The 25,392-nt window shown below is 46.7% G+C and overlaps 1 protein-coding gene across 1 annotated transcript; it reads left to right on the top strand.

Annotated features, from left to right (window-relative positions):
- Nucleotides 1-58: 58 nt before the first annotated feature.
- Nucleotides 59-23,571, top strand: abcb7 (ATP-binding cassette, sub-family B (MDR/TAP), member 7; the record flags this gene model as incomplete). Its single annotated transcript, XM_079745509.1, has 16 exons — nucleotides 59-208; nucleotides 1,523-1,606; nucleotides 2,334-2,411; nucleotides 3,445-3,564; nucleotides 6,756-6,888; nucleotides 8,850-9,118; nucleotides 9,978-10,066; nucleotides 10,325-10,412; nucleotides 12,792-12,966; nucleotides 13,328-13,485; nucleotides 15,498-15,661; nucleotides 16,139-16,268; nucleotides 16,963-17,134; nucleotides 18,744-18,847; nucleotides 19,815-19,922; nucleotides 21,831-23,571. 16 exons carry the CDS (start codon nucleotides 59-61, stop codon nucleotides 22,053-22,055), a joined length of 2,247 nt encoding a protein of 748 aa, XP_079601635.1. The 3' UTR covers nucleotides 22,056-23,571.
- Between the last annotated feature and the right edge of the window lie 1,821 nt (nucleotides 23,572-25,392).

The following is a 25,392-nucleotide window of genomic DNA, read 5'->3' as shown; positions in this document are numbered from 1 at the left end:
AAAGCGGAAGTGACGGAGGTGATTTGGTGACGAGTGTATTGCGTCATAACCAGGCAACATGGCGCCGATGTTGGTCTCGCTGAAATGTGGATTTTATTACCAAAGACGGAGATTAGCTGTTCTGTTTCGCCAAACGAGTTCGTATCACGCGTGGAACAAAAGTGAGAAACCCAGCAGATTGGATCCTAAACATCAGAGAACATATCTGGTAAGGTGACGCCTGTGGCTTTGGGAAAAGGACACTACTTTTAGAGACAGTCACCGCAAGGACACATATCTAACTTATGTCGGTCTGTCACAATGCATACGTCCTAACTAAATTCACTTTCTTTCAGGAATATAAGCTAGTACGTCATGGGATATGTGGTTTTTCATGTTCCAAGATCAGTGGCTATCATGTAACCTTGGATAACGTTGACTACATAAAACACTTGTTAGGCCGCCCTGTAGCCGATATCTTTTATAGTGAACTCCTAAAGTAAACTTTGTTAATATAGGAAGGGAAGGATCTTTATTTGGAAGATGCCATTCGTTGAGTGTTATGGCCAACTTTGTTGAAGATGTATCTATCCACCTATTACACCAATGCTAATGTTTTAGCCTTGGGTTAAAGGGCCTCAATACTTAAAAAACGTTATCGCATGTCCTATGGTCACATTAGATAAGGCCACTGTCCCCTTATTATCATTGGGTTAACAAGGGTCCTCCCACCCCCTGCACGTCATAATTGTCGTCGCATTTAGTTTTGTTTTGACTCATCATGATGCGTCTGTTTTTTTTTTTTATTACACCTTTCTGGTGTCTTGAACGTGAAATAGGACTCAAGATTCAGGATTCACTTTATTTTCACACAAAGTGAAACATTTGGATTGGGCAATCAGCCATGCTGCAGCCGCAACAGCCATTCCACTTACAGTAAAACGTACAAAGATGTTAGTTAATAAGTAGCTGCATATAGCAAGGTTCCCAAAAGCTCTCCTATACGAACAGAATGAACACACATATGAAATGCCCTAGTCTTCACAAATCTCTTCAAAAAACCATGATCCTCCAATGTCCCTCCTGGCCTTTTCTTATCTGCCTTCATTTAAAGTTGTACTGTAGCCACCATCTATGTAGGCAGTAGGCGCCGTGTTCTAGTTTAGGCAACCCTCTTTCTCTATTGACAAGATGAATAAACTAGACCATCACAGCTGGAATGTGTCCGTCTTTATTCATTCTCAGTGAGAGATTTTGTGTTATTACTGACCTCCTCCCATAACCAAGGTATGTGTTTGTTGATCTACAGAAGTGATTATCTTACAATTCAGTAATTATATATCCAGTCTGCCCTAACAAATGTAGCCGTTGTATACCAATGATAACCACACTACCGATACATATTCTGAGCACAGGGTGATCATATTTACGACTTTTATTTTATTTGGACTTACGCATTTTTGTATCGCCTACCTCCGGAAAATATATTGCAATACAATTAAAATGACTGTGTACTAATCGTTTCTTCACTTAATCTTTTCAGTTAAATTCACCTTCAAATCTCAGAACAGCATCATGGCACGTCGGCAGGAGCGAAAACAGTCGGCAGATATTGGAAGCAGCCAAAGTGAGTATGGCATGCTATGGGTTTTCATGGAGGCTTGTCAACATGTTTATCTAACAGGATCACAGCTCTCCTTTTTAAAATAATAATACAGTGATGAAGGCTACTGTTGTTCTTCAGGAGATGTTAAAAGTAAACTCGCTGGCTGGTCTTTTTTAAATGTGACCTCATGAAGCGCATGAGGTCATCCACAGAGCTGTGAATATACAATGTAGAAACCTGCCACCCTCACCCATCTCTCCTGTTTTATTTTCATAATGGATTCAAATAAAGTGAGGGGCGGGCAATCGTTTCTTTGTTGTTGTTGTTGTCAGCCTGCCTCTGTTGGATTCATGCACATGATGCGTGAGTAGACTGTGGGCTCCACCACAATGCGTCAAGTACCTCCACTAGCACCGTTACATAACATATTGAATAAAAAGAAGGGAAACAACAGACCTTACTAGCAATCATTTTAAGTTGAAACAGGAACTCTCTGAACACCACTTCAACCTACAGTTAACATTCAAGTCAAGGTGAAAATGCAGATCTGTATACTAGCCAAAAGCACTGGCTAGCCTATTGTCATTTCACAGTGTATAATCATTTTAAATATGGCATATAATTGTGTATTGCCCTCATTGGTGGATTAGGTTACTCAAATTAATATTGTATTAACAGCTCACACACACGTTTTCTGGTAGTGTATTATAGGCTAAGGCATTTCATAATGTTATTCTTTTTTCCACAGCATTTGCAGGTCAACCACACGAGAACATGTTGGCATGGAAGTGCAGGTGGCCGTCTAAATGCGGATCCCAAAAATGTGGTGAGTTGGCAATGTATTCAGCTTATTGCTTGTTGTTTTTTTGGTTATTGGAACTGCCATTGCTGATGTTATTATCATTATTGTGATTTTCATTATCAATCATTCACACTTGATTTTGTGTGATTCAGTTAACTATATTTGATGTTATTTGGGCTTAACTTTCCATCGTCCTGTACATGATAGCAAAGGGAAATATACGATTTTGTCAGGCAGACTATTTTACTCATACTCTTTCTTTGCTTTAGGGATTTGAGTTCTTCTTATGTGGTTGTGAAAATGTTAAAATGTGCGCTGCTCAGTCTATTCATCGTGGCTACCAATTGAAAAACATCTTTTAGACTCAGGTTTTGAATTAGATGTTGCGCTCGACTGACCTTCAGAAGTGCATCCAACTGTTTCAAGTTAATTCCCAACCTTTTCACCTGTGACAGTTGCTGCCAGATTCATTCTTATTAAAGGCAGGTGTTGGGCACAAATTTCCCTTTCATTTGCTTATGGGGGGGGGGGGGGGGTTGCCGCGGTGATAGCGTCAAAACCATAGCGCCGCCATATTGACTGGATTAGAGGAATTACCACATGTTCCCTGGCCTATGGACGGTCCCAGTGGCAGCTGTGTGGTGGAGCGTGAGCAAACAGCCACGTTGGCACGGGCGGGCTCCCAACCCCAGCCGTGATGACAGTCCCCGGGTCCCCTGGGACGCACGGTGTCAGGCTGGGGCCCCGGGTCCACCTGGATACTGGGCTTCTGCCGCTGCTCCTGGGGGCCCCCATGGGAGCCTGATTGACATTTGATGTTTCGTGTGTGTGTCCAGCAGGCCTGCCCGGCCTGGCCTACCGTCAATCTCCACGGCAATGCAAAGTGTAAACGTAGCTGCCGATATTGGCAAAGCCCCATTGGTTTGAAAGTCAAGTTGGTTTTGGTATTTTTACCTATCCAACTTGAACGTTGTTGGATTATGTATGGTTTGTGTGTTACGCAAGTTTGTGTTGTTTTCTCACGGAAGTTTCGTCTTTTCATGTTTCTTCTCAACAGCTGAAGGAGGTCAACTCTACCCAGATCCTATCTGCAATGCTGTCCTACGTGTGGCCCAAGGACCGACCAGACCTCCGGGCCAGAGTGGTCCTCTCTCTTGGGCTCCTTGCTGGAGCAAAGGTAAGAGTGAAAGCAATACTTGGATTTTAATGGCTGTTAACCACCCATTGATTTCCTTGTCTGGTGATATCGTTTAACACTGCAAGCAAAGCTGATTCATTCTCATTATATCTTTTATATCTACCTTTCAATATATAATCGAATGATGATGATAGCTTCCTATTTAATTAACTTGGCCTACATTGTTAGCCATTTATTTACTTGTTATTTACTTGTCGTGTTACACAAGACCTGCATCTATGCTAATAATATTCTTCAGTTGTTGAAGGTTGAATGAAGAATGGCCAGTTAACATTTAAATCCTGGTAGTCACTGATCCTGAGAGCATTGTGTGAATGCTAGAAAGATGCTTCTCTCAAAACCATACTAAAAATCGGCAACATACTTTTGAGAAAATGCCTAGGTGATAAATCATTGAAAATGGGGAGATAGTTACAGGTACTGAATTAATTAAGTACTTAAATGCCTTCATGATGTGCCAAAATACTAATTGATTAGTTGATATGCATGCAGGACCTTCCTTTGACCTTTTTATATAATCGACAACATTTTGCTCTGGATATAAGGATCCTTATCATCGTCGTGGTGTTTCCCTCTTAAACTTCCACCTGTTTTTGCAGAGGCTTCTTTGCAAACTTATCCGAATGCCTATCATTATGCAGTGTTAAAATCATCTCAAATGTTAAAATTCAGATTACTATCCATGTGATGATATACAGATCAAGGTGTGTGTGTGTGTGCGCGCAACAACTAGGTCTATACACATGGCGTTGTGTATCTATTAGCCTTTCAACACAATTATACAGTGTCATTTTCCTCTGTTCTTCAATAATCAAAACAGTATAACTTCTTAATGACCTATTCTTTAGGAAAAAAAATAATTGATTGCAAACATCAATCAGTATGCATCGTGCCCCATTTCCTCTCTTTGTTGGTGGTCCCTAATTTACACCCTGGAAAACCAATCAGGGAATCTCGGCTCCCAAATAAGTATATCCTGCTGCCACACAGCATGGCTCCCTCTAGTGTGTACAAAAGGGGGAAAGAACACACACACAGACGAAAACCAATCTTCTTCTTCTCGTTTCCTGCTTGGTTGGAGCTAGCCTAGATTTCTGCCAGTTTGTCAGTATCCACCTAAACCACCAGCTGTGTCGAGACGATTGTTAAACCAGCTGAATAATTACGCTGTTACAATGCATCACCCCTCTGCACTTCACATTACCAGTGACATTTTCATTTCACACCACTGATAATAATGATCCCCGTGTTTTGAGTTGGTCTGGAACACGGCCCCTTTTGCCCTGGGGAATGAAGGGGGCTCTCTGGTCTTCCCGCTGGTCTGAGTGATGGCTGAGTTTCACATTGTAAACAGAGGCTAATTCCCTATGGCCCCCAAAGGCCCTACGTGAGAAATTGACTGGATCCCTACATGAGATGTCATGTCTCCAGGTGCAGATTGACACGGCGTCGCACCGGCGCGCTGCCGTTGGATGTAAATGGATGAGCTAACAACCACGTCATCTTCCGCGGCGCAGGGTTCGCATCAGCGGCATTGAGGCCGTGTTTGGGTCCGTGATAATGGTGCTCGGGCTATTTATGTGTCATGTGCTGTTGTCTTGGCAGCAAAGTGGCTGACATTGTGGTGCTCCCCAAGGGACTCAGAGTACTTCTATTGTCCAGGCATAATGCTGAAGGGTATACAGAGCTAACCCTGGAGTCTGTGGTGTAAATGGTGCGCTATTAGGTGGGACTCTGTGTCACTTCCCCCCCCCCCCCCCCCCCCCCCAGGGCTGCAAAGCCATACTATATAGACAAGTGGCCATTTTGTGTCACTTTCTTTTGTGAAGTTTATTTTTCTTTATTTTTTGTGTTTTCCTTGTGTAAGGAAAAGGTATCACACAACTGGGAAGATGGATGGAACATGAGGAATCTCGTATAATATACAGTGTTTCCCCTGTGGTTTTTCTTTGTGTGTGTGTGTGTTCCAACAGAAATGCTCTCATACAATGGTATAGCAATCTTAACATAACAGGAATTAGCATGTGAGAGAACTGTTGGCGCATATACAGTCTCCAGTGCATTTGTAGTCATTCTATCGTGTGGGTTATACTGTTTCTTTGGGGTGGGAGGGGGTGGATATCGACCGATTAATCAGCCATCTGCTTTCCCTCTCAAAACACATTACTATGTCGGCCACTAAAGATCCACTATCAGTCGACCTCTTGAAGGAGTTTTCTTGGTTAATTAAAATTATTATAATTTTTTAATTATTATACTTCTATTGGACTGTCAGTATTATTCTAACATATCCATTCAATGAACACAACAAGTGAGAGGAATGCAGTAGGGGCCACCTAAAATATACATGTTAACGATGTTCATAATAAAAGCATTTGGGGTGCTCAAAATAATAAATTAAATTGCACGGCTTATTGCGGTGGAGCTAGTAACCAGTGGCGGCACTACTCTGCTGCTTAATGAATGTAGAGAAAACATACATATGCACATATAATATATATATATATATATATATATATATATATATATATATATATATATATATATATATATATATATATATATATATTGCACACCCCATGGTGTTATGGGATTGAAAGGTTTCGCATCAAATGTGCTCCAAATATAAGTGCAGATCCCTGCCGTGTTTTTTCGCTGGCCTAATGTGCTGCGGTTCACCCAGCCTGAGTCACACAGCTGTCCCTGTGCTTTTAATTAGACCTAATAACCATCTCAATTCCATTAGTGGCATGCATCAGCCACCACCAGAGCGCCAGCGCAGCCAACTGAGGCACACACGCACACACACACACACACGCACACCACACACAGATGTACATGCATGTGTGTACATTTTGCGTGTTCAATCGTATATGTATATTCCAATTGATTTTCATTGGCCAGAGGACCCTTGAAGTCATTGGCAGCCGACTGCGAAAGATTCTTCTTTTCTTTTTATTTATTGCGTTTTGTTTGCATGAATAATGGGCCTGACATAGATTGTCAAATTATACCCAGTCTTAAGAGCAAAACAGGATCTCACACACACAGACACGGTATGCCTAAATGCTCTGGGCTATGAAAAGGCTTCCCCCTCTCTTGTTGTCAGCTCTCTCTCTCTTTTTCTCCCCTGAATTCTGCTCTTCTTCCCTCCCTCTCCTCTCCTGCAGATGACTAATGTGACGGTGCCGTTCATGTTTAAGTATGCGGTGGACGAACTCAACCAGATGTCGGGACACATGCTGAACCTGAGTGACGCGCCAAGCACTGTGGCTACCATGGCAACGGCGGTGCTGATTGGCTGTGAGTCCCAGACTTGTTTTTATGCTTTTTTCTTTTCTTCAGCTGCTGCCAGGTGCCGGGCTCATCAGAGGGGACTATGGGACCGCCTATTATCTCCGGGCTGACCTTTCCCAACACATTCATATCGATGGAGCTGCGCAACCTGCACTTTTCCGTCCTATTATTTACTTTATGGTCGTCCTCGTCTGGTGGAGTTCTCTTCCAGTTAATCCACATGGTTCCCTCGCGTCTCCCGATAACTTTAGTGTGTGTGTGTGTGTGTGTGTGTGTGTGTGTGTGTGTGTGTGTGTGTGTGTGTGCGTGTTTTTAACCTCAGCTGTGTGCTCCCACGAATGACGGAACAGAAAGTGTCCAGAATAGCAGGAAGTCTTGTTGGCCTTTGTAAAAACCCTGGACACAGTTGTTTTGTAAATAGCATCAGAAAGTGTAATTGGTCATCAACAGCAAGAGGCTTTTAACAAGGATTTATAATTATTTCTGTTTGGCACTTCACGGTTTCTCTCACTCCCTCGTCCAAGTGGACGTTGTTAAACAACGCGGGTCAAGGGTCGTTCGCAAGGCGAATCCGAGAGTCCCTTTCCTGATTAGAGGAATCCTGCTGAGGCTGTGATGTGGGGGGAAAAAGGAAAAATCAAATGAATAGCGTCAACCGAGCACTCGGCACAAGTCACTCTGGCCTGGTGTGAGATCAGATTGGATGTACTCTGCACTTACCCCTGTAGCCACTTATTTTAATAAGCCCACTTAGGTGCTGCACACTAATGCTGTCTGTGGAATAATTGGGGCACAGGAACACAACTGCAGACTGGGGAGCATTAGAATAAGAGCAAGAATGAAAGGCTTTTTCTCGTGGACAATGGAAATTAGATTCCCTGTTCCCAATTTGAGATGCTTGCTGCAGCGAGCCAGTGAAATTCGGCTGAAAAGGTTGCTCTGTGTTCACTGTTCATTCCACCTTGTCACACGGAGACGCGTTCATTAAACGAGTATTCCCGTTTAACGCCACATTACAGCCCATGAAGACCGAGCAGAGCCAAGCCTTTATTGCCCCCGCCTTTGGTTTCTGCAGGCAGTTCTAGAGTGTTCACAGTCTGTTAAATCGAGCAACGCGCAAGTCATACATGCGATCCACGTGTATGATGTTACGGGAGGATCTGGCAGAATGGAATAGTGGGTTGCGTTGTATTATTGGATGCTTAATTTAGCATGGGCTAATGCAGGAGCTTGCTATTATTTTTAATTGGAACCTCACGCTCCACAAAAATGCTCTACAAAGAAAACAAACGACCAACGCAAAATCTAAAAAAATGTTTTCGGCAAACCCCTCCCCACTATCGACAGCGCTGCATCAGCCCAGGCGGTGGAGAAATTCGAGCTTGTTCACGGACAAATAATTTCTTTTCCCCGGTACACTTATTAAAAACCTCCTCCCCCTCTTCTGGTATTCTGCTCACACATGCATCCCCCTCCTCACCAAACACACACACGCAGGCACACCCTTCCTTCCTCCCACCCTCCCCCCCACCCTCCCCCTGTCTGCAGAGCGCTGCCCTGCCTCCCACCAGTAGTGAGACTTCAGTCGGCATCCTGCTCTGTAATTAGAGAGCCTAAAGGGGGGTGGGGGGCTGGGGCTGCTGCTGCATAGAAAGGTTTGCACACCGGCTAAGACGGTCCTGCCTTCTTCTTTTGTGCAAGCATTCAATCTATTGCTCCCTATCCATCCCCTGGCCTGCCTGATAATGTACCATCTTAGGTACGACCCTGGTGGTCACTGCCCCACCACCGCGTCCTTTATAAATCTCTGTTGCCCTGGTCAGAATTTCCGGCCAGAATCGACGTCGGATTCTGGCTATTCGAGGAGCACACGTCCTCCTCTCCAAACCCACTCGTGTCTCCGACCATCTCCCCTCAATTTCTTTCTCTCTCTCTCTCTCTCTCTCTCTCTCTCTTGTCCCTCGCAGACGGCGCCTCGCGGGCCTGTGCCTCCCTCTTCAACGAGCTGCGGAACGCCGTGTTCGGCAAGGTGGCCCAGAGCTCCATCCGCCGCATCGCCAAGAATGTCTTCCTGCACCTGCACAACCTAGACCTGGGCTTCCACCTCAGCCGCCAGACGGGCGCGCTCTCCAAGGCCATCGACCGCGGCACACGGGGCATCTCCTTCGTGCTCAGCGCCCTGGTGTTCAACCTGGGCCCCACCATCTTCGAGATGGGCCTGGTCAGCACCATCCTGGTGAGAGGGCGCGGCTGCACGGCGGTCGATGGGTCAGGAGGCCGTGGCGTTACAGGGCTATGGCCTCCTGGTGGGGTTCAGTTCTATGGAGGAAGCCAACCGCGTGTTGTCGCTGTACCTAGTATGAAACACGGACGGCGGCAATTAGTGGCTGGCGGTCATTCTCGTAGGACAGTGAAATAAGAGGACATTACGCTGTAGTTTATCTCCCGTGACGGCCCATGACGTTTTATCACCTTAACATTATTATTCCCCCTCCCCCCCCTCCCTCAACAGCTGATGGCCTGGAAATGAGTCATGGAACCAAGGCAGCGTTTTTGTTCTTGAGCAAATTCAAATCCCAGAGTACCTTCTTTCGTAGGGACACGGAGCCCATTAGATCCAGTGATGAATCCCACAGCTTTGTAGGGTCTTTTCCGTGTCCCTAATGTCTTCCTGTGGTGAATGTCCCCCCCCCCCATCCTTGGCGGGCACCAAAGAATGGCCCCTTTATGGCTCCGTGCTATTATCCCACTCGGGGCCCCTAATGTCAGCTCGTCTGTAATGAGGGCAGACTCCATTGCCCTAATGGCTAAAGCATTAGCACGATTAGTTTTTGTATTTTCCCCTCCATTTGTAACAATCAATTTCATAGTAGAATGGCCAAAAAGAGTACGTCGGCAGATATTAGTGAGCCGTATTCAAATTTTCCCTCAGACGCTGTGTGTCATCTCTCTCTCTCTCTCTCTCTCTCTCTCTCTCTCTCTCTCTCTCTCTCTCTCTCTCTCTCTCTCTCTCTCTCTCTCTCTCTCTCTCTCTCTCTCTCTCTCTCTCTCTCTCTCTCTCTCTCTCTCTCTCTCTCTCTCTCCCCCCCACACAGTATTACAAGTGCGGCGGGCACTTTGCGGCCGTGGCGGTGGGCACCTTATCGACGTACGCGGCCTTCACCATTCTGGTCACTCAATGGAGGTAAAACAGCGTCCTTTCTCCTCGCTGACTCACCGGCAATTGTTCTGCTGTCGCACCACATGCTTTTTCCCTGCTTGTTAGATTTGCGCCGGCCATCACGGCGTTCTCGACCCATTGTTTACCCCCCACCCATTCTTCCCCCGCCACTGCATCGTTGCTCTGTCTTAATTGCACATCAAGGGACCTCCTCTGGGGTCTCGGTTGTGGATGCTATGGATGGGGTGTGTTGTTAACAGCCCCCACCGTCTCTGTTCCCAGGACCCGCTTCCGGATAGAGATGAACAAGGCAGACAACGAGGCAGGCAACGCCGCCATCGACTCTCTGCTCAACTACGAGACTGTCAAGGTGAGAACAGCTCCCCCCCCCCCCCGAGCGAGCACACCCCTCCATCACTGACGTTTAAGGAAGAAATGCGCACAGCCAGCACATCTATGCACCATTACCATTGAGGCCAATTTGGATGCATCTGGGTGTATTTTTGCTTCTGTTACATTTCCCTGCCAAGTGCTGGGTGGCACTCGCAGGGAATCCTATTGTTCGGATGTTTTGAGACACATTCGGGGAGCTGTGGTTATTTTAAAGTAGGTATTGTGGTTGATTTTATGCCGAAGCAATCGTATGCGTCAAGGTTGGCTCATGTAGCCCTTTTTGATAGGATGCGTTCATATCATGGGGTGACCGTAGAATCGGACTCTTATGGGTTTAACTCTATCACACCACTGGGTCAATGGGCAACCTGAAAGAACGCATATGTAATCTGTTGTTTCAAATTGATAAGAAACATGACATATGCGTTTGGCATCTAGTGGATGTATAAGGCATTGCAAAGGAACCTTTGCAGTCACATGTGCAGTCACATTATGCAATGAAACGCAATGGCAAAGTCTTTTCATTATCACCCTGCCTTAAACTACCATCCCCCCTCCTATAAGCCCCTCTTCTTTCTCACCCCTGTTTCGTCACCCCTTCTTTTTTTGTCTCACCCTAGTGTTTTTTTGTCCTCTCAACATATAAGCCACGGCACAATGATGTGAACAAATATTTACACGCAGATTCGCTCTCCGATAGTGCTGTGATTACCCACTGGCAAAATTTGTCTTTTAATTAATTTGATTAAAAAAAGCCCCTTCTTTGTTTTTCTTCTCCCACCGTCTCACTCCTTGAGAAAATCCCTACTTCTGCTGTGTTTATTATTCAAATGAAGGCCGTTTTCTACCTGGTCTTTGGCCTTATTATCGGGTGTTATTGTCATCAGCATTTATTCAATTTCTTGATTGTGCTTCTAGTTCGACACTCTGTGTCAAATTTGACCGTGTGGAGATTTTTAAATTTTGACTGGAGGTACCTGCTGATCCGGAGTCGTTCCATGGGACGTGCTGTGCGAGATGGTGACACACACACCTTCTGAGTGGGATCCTCCTTGTCTTTTTTTGTCAAGCCATGTTCCATGCAGCCCGGTTGTGCACAGAACCCTTCCCTATCCCCATCCCTGCCTGAGCTTTTCATCCCTTTAGTGGTTCCTGGATATATTTTGGTAGCCACGTTATTTCCTCTGCCGCATTCCGCTTTTTTTTGTGTCCTGCTCTTCCCTTAATGTTTTGTTTTTGTGGTATTCTTTGTCATCTGTGTCAATGCGGCTGGATTTAGCATCACTGTGAGCACTGAGTGTGCATATGTAATTAGGTCCCCGCCCACTCCGAAATCCGTTCCACTTCCACAAAAGGCCCTGGCTGACATTCTGAGCACGATGGAGCCACACACACACACACACACACACACACACCTCTACTTCTTCCATATGTTTCCGTGCATAGATGACAACAGAAACCTCAACGGCTGCCCTCATTGGCCAGCAGGATCGAGTGCCCACTTAGTTGGAGGAAGAGAAACAACATCACACACGCTAAACAAAAAGCTATTGGATAACGAGCAGGCAAAGGTTAAGTGCCATCTTCGTCGCGCTACGTTTTTTGTGGATTTAGCCTTAAACTTGGGAGGTTTTTTTTGCGTATTTTGTTTGTCACAGGGCCCGTTGTTTTATATGAAATGCAAGGCTGCAATGTTTTTACTTAATTTCCCTGTTCCCGCCCACTTATTGCCAAGAGATTTCAGCAAGGGCACTTTCTTTCAGTCTGTCGAGGCATTTTAACTGGTTTTTAGTACCAAGTTACTCAAACTAACACATTTGCTTATGAATAAATACATATTTCTGCCTCGTTTCCACATTGAAAGCCTATTTTGGATTTATTTAAGCAAGCCCATGCTCATTCACTTAGGGATGCAAGCCCTGCAGATGAAGAACACGGATATAAGCGGCTTTGCAGGGATTCGGTTATCATTAAACACACGCTTTCTTGTGCTCGCACACACTAATATTTTTCTTCTGTATATAGTTATATACTGCTAGTCCAGCTGTACGATAATTACAGATCAATCTAATGTTTCCTTTACAAAGTTTAGTCTGGCAGAGCTATCAAGGGATCTTCTTTTATAGATCAGTACTAAACAAGAGCTTCATAGGATTGTTAAGTTTCAGAACGGTAATATAGCTCTGAGGCAGGTTGTGTTAAGGAGACTGCCTTGATGCAGAGCTTTGATCCCGCCATCATTTCACCTTCGCCACACTCCTGACATCTGTCTCTCCCTCTCTCCCCATCTCTCCCTACCTACCCTTCTACCCAATCAAACCCGTCTCTTCTCTATCTTTCGACCTCCGTCTCCCAGTACTTCAACAATGAAAAGTACGAGGCAGAACGATACGACAACTACCTGAAGACCTACGAGTCGTCGTCGCTGAAGACCACCAGCACGCTGGCACTGCTCAACTTTGGCCAGAGCGCCATCTTCAGCGTGGGCCTGACTGGCATCATGGTGCTAGCAAGCAAGGGCATCATGGCAGGTGAGGTTTTGGAAATGGGAGCACGGTAGCATGGTAATTGATGAGAGCTTTTAAAAACAAACCCTGAATATATTTGCATGGTGTTACAGCTAAAATATGGTTGGAAGAAAGAAGGCAAAGTACTGCGTTTTGGGTAAATGTATTTTGTTTTGCCGAAATAACGAACTAACATGGACGACATGTAAATGAGTCCTTTGCAGAAAACATTAAACGGAGGTGTACCCCGATTAGATTCAGCCTGTCTCATGCACGTCACTATTGATTTGCTCCAACTCCAACGTGCGAACAGTTCCACGAACCGAGCTCCCTGCCTCTTTGTAACCCAGGTCTCACCGATTCATCCGTGGTGTTTTTGTGTCAGGTACGATGACGGTGGGAGACCTGGTCATGGTCAACGGCCTGCTGTTCCAGCTCTCGCTTCCCCTCAATTTCCTGGGCACCGTGTACCGAGAGACCAGACAGGCACTCATAGACATGCACACGCTGTTCACCCTGCTCAGCGTCGACCCCAAGATCAAGGTAATATCCTCGCCGAAGCTTGAACCTGGCCCCCCTTTTATAAACACCTGCCATGCTTTTCAAACATTTACCCAGAAGCTTTTATACATTCACTCATTGGCCAGGATTCGGGTTTATGGACCGCAAGAACTATTGAGTGTAGAAAACTTGAAAGCGGCATATCTGATGCTCTTGCCCCTCGCTCAGAGAGTCCTTAACGTTCTTTTTTCCGTCTCGCCTCGTTCATTCGTGTTAATGAAGCCTGTGACTAAATGGTCTCTTAATGAGGACAGCGAGCGCTGTGGAGATGACTGCTGCCACTTAAGGAGTGTGAGGAAAATGTACAGGTTTGACTGAGGGGAAGGGAGAAGCGGGTGCCGTGTCTTGGGTGTGAGATTCCCTAGTCCACCTGGCAATTAATATCACTTGAGCCCTGGCGTCCAACACATTGTCACGATCAAGATTATGAAGGCTTGTAGGTTATTGGAAACTGTGTTTGGTGTTGGAGTTTGAAATGTTAGTAATGCAGGGATATTCAAACTGCGTTCATCATTTGGGAATGCAAGATGCCCTTTATGTGATGGTAGCAAAAGGAAATTAGTGAGGACATCTCGTCCTCCCTGTGTGCTGGCTACAGCTGTGCACTCCCTTTTTAATATAATTTTGATTGTACAAATATCATTTTGGATCTGCATTTTATCAGTGCCTGTTATTAGTCTCTTTTGTAAATGTAGATAATTAGGCACAATATTTAGTTTTTTTTTTCAGGGTGTATTTGGCACTGCTAGAAAGCGATCCACAAAAAAAGTGTTTTGCTCAGGCTTTTGGGGCGATGCGGTGTGCTGTTACCTTAGGGATCCGACAGCATGCCCCCCCAGTATTCAATCTGGATTGCTTTGAAAAGGAAATAAGGAGGGCTTTGGGATGGGACTGATGAATAGTTGTCCCCGTATAAACAAGCTCATAGTTTTCTGTTTGTTTTTAGGGAAGATAAGAGACAGATCTACTTGTATTTGTATCTCTTCAATACTACACATGTTTTTGCCTGCAAACCTAAACTACTGAAAATGTAGGCCATTTTTTACAATGCAAAACAGTGCATTTTGCGTCACACAAGCGCACTTAAGAGCAAATGTCGGCCTGCCCGCTTAACAATATGGATGCCACTCCTATCCCTAGCCTGTAATTACAGTAGGAAAATGAATCTGCCCAGTTATTTTCACTCATCACTAATGCTCCTCTCCATTGTCTCTCCCTGTGGGATGGCACTGCCTGGCAACCCATTACTGCTTGAACACAGTTTAACGGTCTCTCTCGCTCTCTCTCTCTCTCTCTCGTGTCTTCTTATCCTTTCTTTCCCTCCCCCCACCAACTCGCCCTTTTTATGCAGATGCAACCCACCCACCCCACCCCTCCTCCATTAAAACCGCTCTGTGAAAATGTTATTTGATTTTGCCACCGTCACACACCTTCCTCCCGCACTTCCCAACTCTCCCCCCCAGCCCCCCTCCCCCCATCCCTCCTCTTTTCCATTTTGTTGTGTGGTATTAACATCTGTTTATACAAATGAACCAAGTGTTATCATCTATATTCATTGCCTGTGGGGGAGGGGAGGCATAGTGGGTGATTATGGTGCTATTAGTATAGACGCAGGGCGACTCTCAGGCAAGGTCAGCGTCTCTCTCGTCGGCGATCTGAAAAAAAACAGCAATCCTTTTTAGGTACGACAACAAAGGAGCGATGACTCCCAATCAGGACCGTGGTCCCTTTAAATGGTCTGTTCACAATTGTCATGGAGGGTGTTGAGTAGAGTGGCGGAATGGTTGGGGGGGGGGGGGGGGGGAGCGTATTTAAATCTTATGCGGTGTGTGTTTCGTTTGCACATACATTGCATCACACTCTGGTCGGTTCAGAGGGGAGGGGCTAATGCACAGCAGAGGTGAAAGGGATCCCATCGCAACAGTGAACTGACCTCTTCTCTGTGTGTGACCCCCTCCCCCAACCTAACCCACCCCTCTTCCCCCCCTGTGAAGGAGCGTGATCTGGCCCCGGTGCTGGCGGTCGAACCGCAGGACGCCACCATCCGCTTCGAGGACGTGTACTTCGAATACATGGACGGCCAGAAGGTGCTGACGGGCGTGTCCTTCGACGTGCCCGCGGGGAAGAAGGTGGCCATCGTCGGTGGCAGCGGGTCAGGGTAGGTGATGTGGATACCCTGGAGAGCCGGTTCTCCCACAAGTGTTGTGGTGGTGGTGGTGGTGGTGGTGGTGGTGGTGGTGGTGGTTGTTTCGTGTCTCACTAGTCCCCACGCCTCTGGAACTCTCTCCCACTATCTATCCGAACTATAGAGTCTCTCCCCACCTTTTAAAACCTCCATCAAAACTCACCTGTTCCGATTGGTGCGTCCAACTTAACTCCACTCCCCAGCAAATTTAATGAATACGTTGCATTGTTTATTTTTTAAATATGTTTGTTTTAACTGTATTTGCCTGTTTTTAAATTGTATTTGCTCGTCTTATCTGTAAGGCGACCTTGAGAGTTTTGAAAGGCGCCCTGAAATCAAATGTATTATTATTATTATTATCATCAATAGTCCACTCTCTTACCGGTATCCTAGACCACTCCCTTACACAGGTCGATCACCAAGGCCAACGTTTTGTCTCTCTTCTTGCAGGAAGAGCACCATCATGCGACTGCTGTTCCGCTTCTACGAGCCCCAGCAGGGGAACATCTACATCGGGGGCCAGAACATCCGCGACGTCAGCCTGGACAGCCTGCGGAGGGTTCTGGGGGTCGTGCCACAGGTATGTCGAGGAGGCTTACTGCATCAACCGGGGCTAGAGATTTAATTTATGTGTTTGGGTTGGGATGTGTATATGTTAATATAGAAGTTTGCTGCTGGCAGCTGTGTCTCCACCCGCAATATGAAATGTATATGTCACTGTAGTTGTATTACAATAAAATAGAAGGAGGAAAGTAACTTTTACATGCATCAACTTTATTTATATTGATTCAATTTGGCTGAGATTATGATGATTACTACTTGAGTTATGCTTTGGGATGGGAATCTTTTTTTGTAGCAGATTTGATTTGACAAGCTTTTGAGGGACGGCAGAATATTCAGTTGAAGGCCGAGCTGTAAAATATATTTTTTATTGAATTGTAATGACATTGAATGTAATGAAAGGTCTGACACTGCAAATGTACATCTGGTGTCTTGTTAACCCATAAGGGCTGGGCACCAAAAAATATAAGCGACTAGGAGGCAGCATAGAACAGTGTAAAGCCGAAGTCACAACACTCGGCAAAGCGTTCATCGCACTCAGCCCACGACGTGATCCCAACAGATGGTTGGTGAACCACTCGTGGCACTTTGTTTTCCCCAATCTCCGTCCCACTGTGTGGTTTGTTTCGGCTCCGTGGCTGCCGGCCGCCACAGTGAAGCGATTGTCTGACATTATTTGTATTCCTCATTTCTTTTGATTGGTGTGCCGTCAGGACGCCGTGCTGTTCCACAACACCATCTACTACAACCTGCTGTACGGCAACATCAACGCGTCACGGGAGGACGTGTACCAGGTGGCGCGGCTGGCGGGCCTGCACGACGCCATCCTCAAGATGCCCCACGGCTACGACACGCAGGTCGGCGAGAGGGGACTCAAGCTATCGGGTACGACTGACGACAACGCTGCATCGCCATGGCGGTCGCTCAAAGCTTCTCTCCCTACGTATTCGTGAAGATCCCTCGGGGGGAGGGAGGGGAGAGGGAGGGAGGGGGAGGTGGGGAGGGGAGGGATATGACAGGGTTTATTAAACTGAGCCCAGCGTGTGAGTGTGCATCACACACACACGCACATGCACACACAAGCTCCCACACACTTGATGCTCTCGGAGACACGCACACATGCAGTCACACACGCATGCAGTCACACACGCAGTTGTATTTTCACTGCTTCCTCCATGGCCCCCAAGTCGCTTTTAACAAATGTGACTGTAAATTGATGTGACGAAAAAAGGAAATTGTCTTGTTATTGTGAAAGTGGCTATTTAACAACGCAAGCAGGAGCAGCGCACCAAAGAAATGTGTGCAAATGTATGTAAGGCAAGAGTGGGGACATTTCAATAGAAGGAAAGATCTCTTCTCAAGCTAGATCACGTTCCTAGTCTGTGACACAACGCTAATGTTCCCCTAATGGTTCAGTAAAACTACGACTCATCTAATCAAAAACGCCATATTTAGGACTATAATTTTAATGCACATTTATGAATGTGTAGTGTCCATTAGTAAAAAAAATTAATTCATTTTAGATTAGACTATTGGCTGCGGCGGCTTCAAAAGTTTTATATTTTTTTAAATTCTTTTTTTCATTTAAGTGGACCAAATTATTATTGTGCCTGGTTAACAGATGTTCCTTAAATGGAATAAGATAGTCAGAAGCTGATTTGGCAGCGGCCCTCCTTGGGTTTTTCCTCCAGCTTCGCTCGGACGCGTGGGCTGCCACCGTGACGCCTGATGGGAAAATGAACCCCTAATGAATCTGAACTGATAAGACACGACCATTTAATAATTTGGCTCATAGCAACCCTTGCATAACTTATTTAGTCCGAATGCTAAATGTCATTCAAGTCAACATTCAACTCTGCGCAATTACTGCCAGCATGATATGAGAGAGAGAGAGAGAGAGAGAGAGAGAGAGAGAGAGAGAGAGAGAGAGAGAGAGAGAGAGAAGAGAGAGAGAGAGAGAGAGAGAGAGAGAGAGAGAGAGAGAGAGAGAGAGAGAGAGAGAGAGAGAGAGAGAGAGAGAGAGAGAGAGAGAGAGAGACTCATTAATTTCGCTGCCTGTGTGTGTGAATGCTGCCAGAGTGTGCATCGGGCAACGTTTGGTGGAGGGAGGGGGTGCAAGTGGTCCAAGGCTTTCACCTCTGCTCCCTTCTCTGCTGCTGCTGGTGGTATTTATAACTGCTGAACACCAGTTGCTTTGAAAGGACCGCCTGCCATAAAGGCCCGTCTGAGCTCAGCCAGAATTCATATGTGCCCGCACTACAATTTCCCCTTCACAATTGAGTGAGTGCTTCCGGTCCAAGGCCCCTGGCAGGGAGGATGTTTTTTTGTGTGCGGCTGCCTTGGTTAATGTTAAACTGGGCCATGGGATGCATTCACACAAACGCACGAAAACCGCACAGCAACGCAAACACACGTCTCTCGGATGCTTCTGTGTTGATGACGTTGTGGTTGATGTTGTTTATCCTCTGTGGGACCGTCCGTTTGTTTTCTCCAGGAGGGGAGAAGCAGCGGGTTGCCATCGCCCGGGCCATCCTCAAGCAGCCTCCCATCCTGTTGTACGACGAGGCCACGTCCTCTTTGGATTCCATCACAGAAGAGGTGAGCCGATCTGACACGGATCCCCCCCCCCCCCCCCATGTAGACAAGGCCCCCCCTACTCACGGCATGCCCAAGGCCACCGTGCGACCACGCGAGCTCACGCGAGCTCACGCGAGCTCAATCAACTGGGCTCATGTTCACACTTAGCATGCGCGAGTGCCCTTCAATAGCTGTCACTAGGTTATCCAGGTAGCTATGCAATCATTCCGCTCAGACCGCCGCGCTCCTTTTGTCGAGCTAGGAGCGGTGGGAGGAGTCGGATATGAGCTGAGAGAGGTCGGTTGATTGTCTGTGTTTTTGTGTCACATCTCCGCATGGACACAACCTGCACTCACCCACCCACCCACACACACATACGCGATCACTGTCTCTCCATTGTCCCTGCTGCCTACCCCATTGCTGGGTCGACTTCGCCTTTCACATTGAAAGTCTCTCTAGGAGTATTGGCAATGAACAAGGAAAAAGGAAAGCCAGTTCCACCTTTTGTAGGTCCAGAAAGGGCAGTAGCAGACATGAGTTGATCATTTCTATCATTTCTATCATTTTTTTTCTATCAAATATCATTTGGATATTTATATATGGTTATTTATGAATACCCAGCGCTGTCCTCGGTGTTGGCTTTCTCTGCAATGTCATGCGCATCATTTCAAATGTTCCCAATGCAAAGGCAGGTAAACAAACTTGTGAGATATTGCTGAGCCACGTTGTGTTGACTTAGCATTGGCTGAAACTTGATGCCGTCTGGAATTAGGTTTCATATATATACTGTCATTCATGTCATACCCGCATTTACTTTTAGAAACCTTAATTGTAAAACAATTTTGTTAATGCTATTCATATTTCCTTGACGCTATGGAATATTTGACTATGCTGATAATAATAATGTTCTTTGTTTACTTGTGTGTGTGTGTGTGTGTGTGTGTGTGTGTGTGTGTGTGTGTGTGTGTGTGTGTGTGTGTTGTTGCAGAACATTCTCAATTCAATGAAGGAGATGGTGAAGGACAGGACCTCCATGTTCATAGCCCACAGGCTTTCCACCATCGTGGATGCTGATGAGATTATCGTACTCAGTCAGGTAAGAAAGCGAGCATGCTATATCTGACCCGCGGCCCTCAGTTGAAACGTGGTTCATTTTGGTCCTTTCCAGAAAAAAAAGCCCTCATTCAAATGGGTTCCTGCAGCCAACTACGAGATCGTCCGCCACGCAGGGTGTTAACAGTGTGCCGTGTTAATTACCAGGCCCAATTAAATTGTATCGCCGTGGAGACCCGGACGCCGGCTGACCCCCAGTGCACGGCGGTGGCGGTGTGACCTCACAGGCAGCGCTGTTTTTTTTTCCCAGCGCTCGCATCGCCTTCATCTACCTTCCCCCCCTCCCCCCGTCCGTCCGTGTGAGGTGGTCCGTCAAGCTCTTCTCATTAAAGCTCGACCGCCGACAACAGGGGGGCAGCAACGCGCGCGCATTGAAACAAATGTATGGCGCTTTTATTTTTTTCTCAATAAGTGCTCATTAGTGCACTCTTGCGAGTTGTTTTTGTCAGATGGCCCGAGTCTTGTTTGTCGCCATGACTAATCATGTATGGGCCAGCTTCCCAGACATGAGGGAGGCCTTGTCCTGGGCTAAATTTGTCTCTCAATGGACGTCTCCATTCAAGCTTGCTTTTTTACCCTTGTTTTTCCTGCCGTGGCTAACCGGGGGATTTCTGATGCTAAACACAGCCAGGTAGGGCGAGGGCACAAGTGGACCGTTTTGAGCTCGTTTTTGTTTTTTCTTTTCTTTCTTTGTACACACATGGTAGGGTAACAGCGCCGTGCGTAATGAGGACGAACCTCAACATTGACAGCCTAGGATATTTAGAGACAACGCCGTCGTGGCGCCATACAGGCGCACCGACGTCCGCCCTCCACGCCGGCCGCCGGGAGGCGACGGGAGGGAAGTGAGAGGTGCTGGTTTCCTCCCGTGGAACGAGAGGCGGTGTTTTCTGTTTGTTTTCTCTTTTTTTTTTTTTTTTTTTTTTTTTTTTTTCCTTCTTCTTCTTTTGCTCCGTGCCCGTGGCTGCGGCGTCAGATGGCGGGGATCAGAGGGGTTGCGGCGAGAAGGCATGTTTGCTTGTGATGTCGCCATGGCATTCGCTGGTGTCATCAGCCGAGGACTGCCTGGGGGTGCTGCTCATTAAAATAACTAGTAGAAGCCGGTCACGTGCTCCTCTCTCTCTCTCCCTCTCTCCCTCTCTCCCTCTCTCTCTGCCTCGCACAAGCACGCACGCTCACTCACTCACTCGCCCGGCCCAAGCCCATGCCAACACCTCTGCATGTGCTCCTGGGTGGGTGGGTGGGCGGAGGGGGGTGGGGAGATTTATTCATGTTGACTGTGTGGGAGGGAGGCCTGTCTGTGTTTGTGTGTCTGTGTGTGTGTGTTTGTGTGTGTGTTGTTTTGCGGTGGGAAGTGAACAGTTGTTGGGGAGGCGGCAGGGCTAGCTGATGGGGGAGCTCTCTGGGAGGCAGAGCGCGGCGATGCTCCGCGGTCGCCATCAGCCACATGCTATGCATTCTAATATTCATCATCACTGCCCCGTTCGCTCCTAACCTAGATTAACGCCTTAAGGTGTTTTCTCTTTGTTTGTTTACGAGAGAGAGAGAGAGAGAGAGAGAGAGAGAGAGAGAGAGAGAGAGAGAGAGAGAGAGAGAGAGAGAGAGAGAGAGAGAGAGAGAGAGAGAGAGAGAGAGAGAGAGAGAGAGAGAGAGAGAGAGAGAGAGAGAGAGAGAGAGAGAGAGACTCAAATGCACTCCAGACGACCATCAATCTTTCCATAGTTTTGTTTGTTTACATGACACACAGAGAGATCGGAAGAGAGAAAGAAAGAGGGAAAGAGAGAGCTTGATTCTCAAATGCACTCTGGACGAACCTCCACCCTTCCTATGCTAGCCGTCGTCGTCGTGCTCCTCTCCATTTGCCTCATTGTTCCTCAACCTGCTCCTCCAGGGTAAGGTGGCGGAGCGGGGGAGCCACCAGGCGCTGGTGGCCATGCCGGGTGGCCTGTACGCCGACCTGTGGAACACGCAGAACAGCAAGATGCTCAGCAGCAACGGGGCCGGGGCCGGCGAGGAGCTGCCCGCCGAGCGGATCAACCCCAAGGAGGAGGAGCGAAAGAAGCTGCAGGAGGAGATCGTCAACAGCGTGAAGGGCTGCGGGAACTGCACCTGCTGAGAGCAGCCGTGGGAGGGTTTCAATGTGTTCCAAGCCGCCATCTTGGTGATTTTTTCACCGCTGTTATTATTTAAGCCCTGCTGTTGGTTAACCCCGAGATTCTAGAATAACAAACACTCTTTTTTGGTCAAGGAAGTAGCGAGACGTTGTCTTGGAATGGGCTTGTGGAACTTCAGCTTCCCCTGAATTGAAACGCTCCCATGGAGCGAACTCCAGCTCTTTCCCTTCCACCACCACTGCTGCCTCCGCCTCCTCCTCCTCCTCCTCCTCACCCTCCTGCTCCTCCTCTTCCTTCAGATGGCCTGCAAATGTAGAACCCCTTCCTACCGGCAGCTGAAGGGGGGAGGGGCTCCTTACCCCTCCCTCCTCACCCCTCCCTCCCTCCCTCCCTGCATCCATCCCTCGGCCCCTGGCCCTCCTCTTTAACCCTTCCGTCACCACCGTGGAGAGGAAGCCTGGGAAGCAGGGCCCATCCCGGGCGCAGGTCCAAGAGCCGCGGCTGGCGTGACAGTTGCCTCAGCGGAAGCCAACTATAGGAGATTATGTATATGAATACGTATACGGGTGCTCGACATCTGTTGGTCAACATGGTAGGTTTTTTTGTTTGATTCTTTGTCACCATCAGGTTCGATGACACCACTCATCATAACAGATGAGAGCACATGTAATTATTGAGATAAATGCCTTTATTTTCACACACACTGCTCATGTTGACTCAAATCTTTTTCTTTTTTTTTTGTATATTTTTTTCAAGTGATTGTTTTTTTTTTGTTTGTTTTTTTAAGAATGTGTATGTACTGAAATTGAGGGGCGTGGGTGGTAGGGGTGGACTAATACACCAAGCTAGCCAGCCAGCCGGTGTACTATTTTGTTCAGTTCCACACTTAGTAAATGTACACACTGTTGTTTACAGGCAGATGTTTTTCAGAAAAAAAGGTATTCTTGGCAGTAAATCCACAGATCCATTTGAAGCCGTTCTTAGGTTTATGACGATGTGTAACAAGTGGAATTTATCAAGGTGTGAAACGTCTCCAAAGGGAGCTGGCAGTGTATGTGCTGCAGTCACATACAAGTGACGCCTGGAGACAAGCAATGGCAGCGCAGTATTTTGAGAGTAGCATGCTCCATTTTTAGAGACAACAATAACACAGCACCAATTGAAAGTGTTGTATAATATCACGGGGACGGTAAGGATCAGCGAGTCATGATGTCTGAGAGTTGTGACGTCACGATTTTTTTTCTAAGACAACTTCCTGGAATGTACAAACGTTCACCCTTGTGTTCACGTAAGGGCCGAGGTAGATGTACATTTTAATAATAATTGTATTGCCTTGGTTAATGAGGCTTTATTTATCAGGTGTGAACAAACATTTGGTGTTGTACAGCTTTGGAATTCCCATCCGATACAATCAGTCATATTTAACAAAATTATAACCAATAATACAAAACCGGTAGTTTTTATTTTCCCTCTTTATTATGCAATTCATCAGAGCTGGTGTCTAAATAAAAAAAGTGTTTTAAATTATTTTGTTGTGTTTGTGTTTTTTATAATTGTAAAGAAATACCAAGTTATCGATGTGTACAGCAGGCCATTAAGCCCTAGATGGACAACATCAACCAAAAGACATGGACAGATGAGACCAAAGGCAGTGCTGGCTTCGTCAAGCCGCCCCCAGCAGCACCTTCCAGAGGGAGTGACGGATGAAAGTGGATTTGGTTGGGTCTCTGGCTGATAGAAAACTGACGGGATGATTAGCGGCTGGACCGGGTGTCCTTTCATGCACCATGTCCCGGGTGATGACTTGATGTTAATGACGTCGGTCTAATCTAACCTAGGAAGAGATTACCAGTCAATTCATTAGTGAGACGCTACAATGTCCAACTACTTTCCCCCTAACGGCTTATCTTGCTAATTATGCACAGGGTATAATTCACTGAGCTTTTTTAAATTATTGTTTTCATATGTTGTGTTTTATTTTATGTTGCAGTTCAATATGATGTTCACATTGCCGTTTGGTTAATTTGAACATAGGAAACTACCTGTGCAGGTAAGGAAATTGGTTTATGTTTGAGTTTATTCAGCAATTGATGTAAAAGTTGAACAGGATATATATGTTTCTCTCAGTCTCTGTCGCTGTTCTTCTTTGTGTGTGTGTGTGTGTGTGTGTGTGTGTGCAAACCAATAATGGATCACAAAATCAGCTGAACAAAATTGTTGTATTGCCCGCCCGTGCGCCTCTTTGTGTGTGTTGACGTACGCGTGCATGCGCGTGAGTTATTAGTGTTGTCGTGGGGTCTGTTTGTATTCCTTCAGGATGTAATGAGGGAGCTTTCTTCCGGTTTAGCATAATACAGCCGCAAAGGCAGCCCGGCACACAAAACCCTTTAATAACATCCTCGATACGGACTGCAGCAGGACTCCGGCCCCTAATGCAAACCACAAGCCTTCAGATCTCCCGTATTTAAAGCAGGGGGGAGGTTCACTCAACAGTCTGTTGTCAGTCAGTCCGTATCTGCCCTCCTAGGCGATGCGTTGATGTGCCACGGCCCGTCCATGCCTTATAGTTGCCTAAATCATCATACATCATGCTATGTGGTATGGTATTGCGGTAATGGATTTTATAGGCCCAGGTGGACAGCCGGCGTCTCTGAACAAGCCTGACGTGCTTTCTCACACACACACGCACGCGCGCGGTGGTCCCACTGTAGCATTTAAAAGTGTGAGGACAGGTGATAAAAGAGTTCAGCCACGCACTATGCGTGCCAACTCTCAGATGCGCGTCCGGCGGCCTGCTGACGACCTCCGTGTAGCATTATTTTCATCAAGACAACAGGCAGCATACCCAAAGACCCCGGGCACTCCCTCGGCAGCAGACTGCCAGCCCACTCCCTGCAAGCCCATTAGAATGGGACTGGTATGATGCAGGACGGAGGTGGTGGGGGGTATCTACAGCATGATAAATATGCATCGATGCCTTAGAGAAGATGTAGTTATTTCCACCGTTTTGTGTGGGTGCGGAAATGTATATGCGTAATCCCTGTGTACTAAATAAATGCTGCTGGTCAAAGGGAAATAATGAATATTCACATCTGTGCACATGCACGCACACACACGCAGCCCTTTCAAGCCACCTTATGCAGCTCTGGTGGTATTTAGATTTCAAGATGTGTACAGTAGAGATCATGCAAACCTTTGACGGGTACCCACAGGAGAGCAGGTTTAGAGTCACTAATAGGGAAGCTCTCTACACGTCCAAAGCACTTTTAATGCTCTTCTCAGCTAGTGTTACAATCTACAGTTGTGTTCATTCAAGCAGCCATTGAATTATGCAAAGGT

Source organism: Pollachius pollachius (assembly GCF_949987615.1).
Source record: "Pollachius pollachius genome assembly, chromosome: 10".
In the NCBI taxonomy this organism is placed as follows: Eukaryota; Metazoa; Chordata; class Actinopteri; order Gadiformes; family Gadidae; genus Pollachius; species Pollachius pollachius.
This window is presented reverse-complemented; position numbering and strand designations above follow the sequence as displayed.